This window comes from Pan paniscus, chromosome 13 (genome assembly GCF_029289425.2).
Source record: "Pan paniscus chromosome 13, NHGRI_mPanPan1-v2.0_pri, whole genome shotgun sequence".
Classification (NCBI taxonomy): Eukaryota; Metazoa; Chordata; class Mammalia; order Primates; family Hominidae; genus Pan; species Pan paniscus.
The window spans coordinates 130210535-130214838 of NC_073262.2; the positions used below are offsets into that span (position 1 = coordinate 130210535).

A 4304-nucleotide genomic window follows, 5' to 3' on the forward strand; every position below is an offset into this window, starting at 1 on the left:
GATAGCTTTTAAAATACAGAAGCACAAAAATTTCATAAAATTGTGTTAACATCATTATACCATATACTGACCATGTATAAGGATTTATACTTCATGAGGTCATAGTTAATAATAGGGACTATTTTAAAGTAGTTTGTTTCCTCAAGGACCAAAATCTTTCCAAGTCTCTGCTCTGGCAGTCTTCAAAGTGTGATCTAAGGACCTCTGGAGGCCCTGAGCTTATTAAGATACTCCTCCTTTTTCCAACTGCATATCTGTGTCAGGCTGGATTTTTACTCCAGCCAAAACACTGTAGGATAATAGATTCATCACAGAAAGAGAATGAGAATCCAGCTGTCTTTGATCAAGGCAGACATTAAAGAGATTGGCAAAAATATAAAATAATGGCCACTGTACTCATTAATTCTTTTTTATTTTGGAAAATGGAGGTTTTTTTCCAAAATGTATTGTGTATGTGATCATGTAATGGGCTTATATTATTTTTAAATGAATTAATAAACTTTTTAAAAGTCTCAGTGTTAATTTAGAATGCAATAAATATCTATAGATTTAAGCCGTATAACAAGGACAATTTGGAGTTGTCAATACTTTTTAGGAACATAGGGATCCCGAGAGTAATAAGTTTGAGAACCACTGCTCTAACCTTTCTCTTCTCTTTGGTCAATGTGTGAATGTGCTTTTCCAAATCCACCATTAAAATCTGAACGTAGGACGTCCTGGGACTCCACACCTGAGAAGTAAATGAAAGCCTTGCTTTCCAGACTGAAAGGAAGTTCGGGGCGGGGTGAGGGGTGTGGAGTGCGGCACTCCCCCTCCCACTTAGAGAGTCACAGAGCACGTGACAAAGGCAAGCCACTGAGGACAGAGTCAAAAAGACTGTCTGGCTTTATTTAAACTCATTATTTCTCAAAAATAAACCTTTTTTGTGTGTTGCCTTTTAATGTCCTGTGGAACGAATCTTCTACCAAATGTGTTTTGGGAAGCCTGACATTGATTAGTCCCCTTCGTCCTGAGTTCTGAGCAGCATTGCAAGGCCAGATGAGGGCATCTCTGGGGACGGTGGAGCTTCCTGGGGCCTCTGGACCCTTACTTTGGGGTTGCCTTGCTGCCAGCTCTGTCATTAAGGTGGGACCTACAAAGTGTGACTCGTGCGAGAAGAATTCATTAGGAGGCAGAAACCCGAGGACCAGAAGGTACTGAAACCGGATCTGAGGGCTGTGGGCTTCTCTAATGAGGCTGATCTTGATAATTCCTTAAATGAGCTCACTGTGTGTACTGAGGGCTCTCCCAGGTAGAATAATCAGACATAGCCACTAACCTAGATGCAGGTGGCCTCTTTGAATTGTGACTTCCAGACCAGTGATAGAAAATAGCAAAGATTGGGAACTTCCTTTATGTTAGCTTCTGTGTTCTCCTTCTCCTACTCAAGTAAACCCTAGGAATTTTTTCTGGAGAGATGTCAAGGGAAATATATGATTCTCCTGGGAAAATATTAGTAAGCAAGGAAACCATCAATGACAGCTATATCTCTCTGGCTCATCTATTCAAGACTGGCTGTATTTGAAAATAGGGATAGGTCCTTGGCTGAATATTCCCACTGGATGGAACAGAAGTTAATTTAGCTGAACTGAAGATAAGTGACTTAATGAGATGAAAGGTGCCTAATAGGGACATAAACAGGAGGTTTCCCTGTGGAAACTGAAATAAACAATAACAAGGAAGTGGTCATGTGTCTTCCCTCTCCTCTCCCCAGAGTTGGTACCTAAGGGCCTCCCCCAGCAGAAGGAGGCATCAGACCTCCTCACCTCTCCTGAGTCCTCTCTCCTCACTTCACCTGAGTCCTCTCTACTGACACCATGGGTTGCTGTGGTTGTGGAGGTTGTGGTGGCTGCGGTGGCCGCTGTGGTGGCTGCGGTGGTGGCTGTGGTGGTGGCTGTGGCAGCTGCACCACCTGCAGGTGCTACCGGGTGGGCTGCTGCTCCAGCTGCTGCCCCTGCTGCCGCGGCTGCTGTGGAGGCTGCTGCAGCACTCCTGTGATCTGCTGCTGCCGCCGCACCTGCAGCTCATGTGGCTGTGGCTGTGGGAAGGGCTGTTGCCAGCAGAAATGCTGCTGCCAGAAGCAATGCTGCTGCTAGGTGGCCGGCCTGGTTCCACCCCTGCCCAGGAGCTGTGGGAACCCTCGCTGTCTCCTGCTGGCAAGGCTCTGCTTAACCCCATTCTGTCTAATCCTTTTTCTAACCTATCTGTCACCAGCAGATCCCCTTGGCTTCTGCCTCATGTGCCTTGTGCTTTGTCCTTCTGGGATCTTCCTTTGCCCACACACGGCACAAACTTGCCCAGACCACACAATGTGAAACAAACAGGCAACCGAGCAGCTGGTGATAACCAGATAAAGTCAGAGCCAACCAGGAAACTTAGTATTTTATTATTTTGTAATGTTCAATCTTTCCTAAATAGTCAGTCCTGGATTTCACCATTTTTCTGTTCACTGCCTGTGTGCAATCTTTTCCATTGCTTTTGTCTATATTTGCTCTTTAAAATTTCCCAATAAAATGACTTGGTATGTCACAAAAATCTCTTCATTAGTCATTTTTTTTTAATCGGTTCCTTCGTCGGCTTATCCATCCCTGTGCTGTGAGTCCAGTTCTGGCCCTCACACTCCTGCAACCTCCTGAAGCTGGCCGTGGGCCCAGCCGCTGAACTTGTAGCTGTTGATCAGAGAGGCACAGAGCTCCCTGTGCTGCTGCTCTGACATGATGTCTTACCTGTGGGGTCTGTGTACTCGGACTCTCCCAAGGATTTTCTAGGGTGGGATGAGGGTGGTGCGAATTGATGGTGGTGATAGGTCTCTGTTTCTCCTTGAAATTTATCTAGGAGGCTGGGTGTAGTGGCTCATGTCTGTAGTCCCAGCACTTTGGGAGCCCAAGATGGGCAGATCCTTTGAGACCCGTTGTTCGAGACCAGCCTGGGCAATATAGGAGACCTCATCTCTGAAAAAAAACCCAAAATGTTAGCTGGGTATGGTGAAGTGCTCCTATAGTATCAGCTAATTGGGAGGCTGAGGCAGGAGGATCGCTTGATCTCAGGAGGCTGAGGCTGCAATGAACTGTGACAACATCACTGCACTCCAGCCTGGGTGACAGAGTGAGACACTATCTAAAACAAATTATGTAGGAAATGAAAAATGAGCCCCAAAGGAGGGGGGAATGGATGTAGCCTCTACCTTGCTGTGCTCAGTGGCTTCTGAAAAGACTGGAAAGTGTTTGCCAGGACAAGGAGGTTGAGCACTGTGGGGGGTGGGGCAGTTCCATGTAGCTCATGTCCTTGCCGGTGTTCTCGGCATGGCCTCCGAGACCACTACTAGGCATCAGTAGTCATAAAGACTTGTAAATAAATAAGAAAGTTGGGGCTGGGTGTGGTGGCTCATGCCTGTAATCCCAGCACTTTGGGAGGCTGAGGTGGGAGAATCACCTGAGTCCAGGAGTTTGAGACCAGCCTGGGCAATATAGTGAGACCCTATCTTTACAAATAATCAAAAATTAGCCAAGCATAGTGGTGCACACCTGTAGTCCCAGCTACTTGGGAGGCTGAGGCAGGAGAATTACTTGAGCCCAGGAAGTCGAGGCTATAGTGAGCCATGATCACACCACAGCAGTCAGCTTGAGCAACAGAGTGAGACCCTGTCTCTAAATAAATAAATAGGAAAGTCATTCTAACCCTGGTTATGGCAACGAAACAGATTCCACTTAGGAGGGAGGTTGGCTACAAAAGCTTAGAGAAGTGTCATGCTCATTCAAGGTGGGAGAAAGAACAAACTCGCCAAACTCGTATTAGATTGGAGCTCACCACAGTGTACCAGGCCCAAGGAACTTTGCTTGCACTCAAAAATCTTTTTTTGACTAAATGTTCTTCATGATCTAGACTACGCTTTGGCAATTTTTTCTGTGAAGTATCAGATGTAAATATTTTCAGCTTTGCAGGCCACATGATTTGTTGCAACTTGTCAACTCAGCCATTCTACCTTTAAAACAGCCACTGACAACAATTAAATGTGTAAGTGGCTGTGTTCCAAGAAAATATTGTGTACAAAAGCAGGTGGCAGGCCAAAAGTGGGCATCAGTTTGTTGACCCCTGGTCTTGACATTGAATGGTGAAGATGAGTGCAATGTTGCACAGTGGTTAAGAGGGCTGGCTCTGAGGTCAGCCTGCCTGGGCCTGTTTTCCAACTCTCCAATTTAACAGTATATGCTTTGCAAAGTTATTTCAAGAATTAAATCAAATGATACATGTAAAATACCTAGAAT

General features: G+C 45.6%; 1 protein-coding gene across 1 annotated transcript; it reads left to right on the top strand.

The window, feature by feature from the left end:
- The first annotated feature begins 1820 nt into the window (after positions 1-1820).
- LOC129397356 (small cysteine and glycine repeat-containing protein 1) lies at positions 1821-2538 on the top strand. The gene has a single exon (XM_055109442.2). The coding sequence runs from the start codon at positions 1857-1859 to the stop codon at positions 2133-2135; it is 279 nt and encodes a 92-aa protein (XP_054965417.1). The 5' UTR covers positions 1821-1856; the 3' UTR covers positions 2136-2538.
- Positions 2539-4304: the final 1766 nt, after the last annotated feature.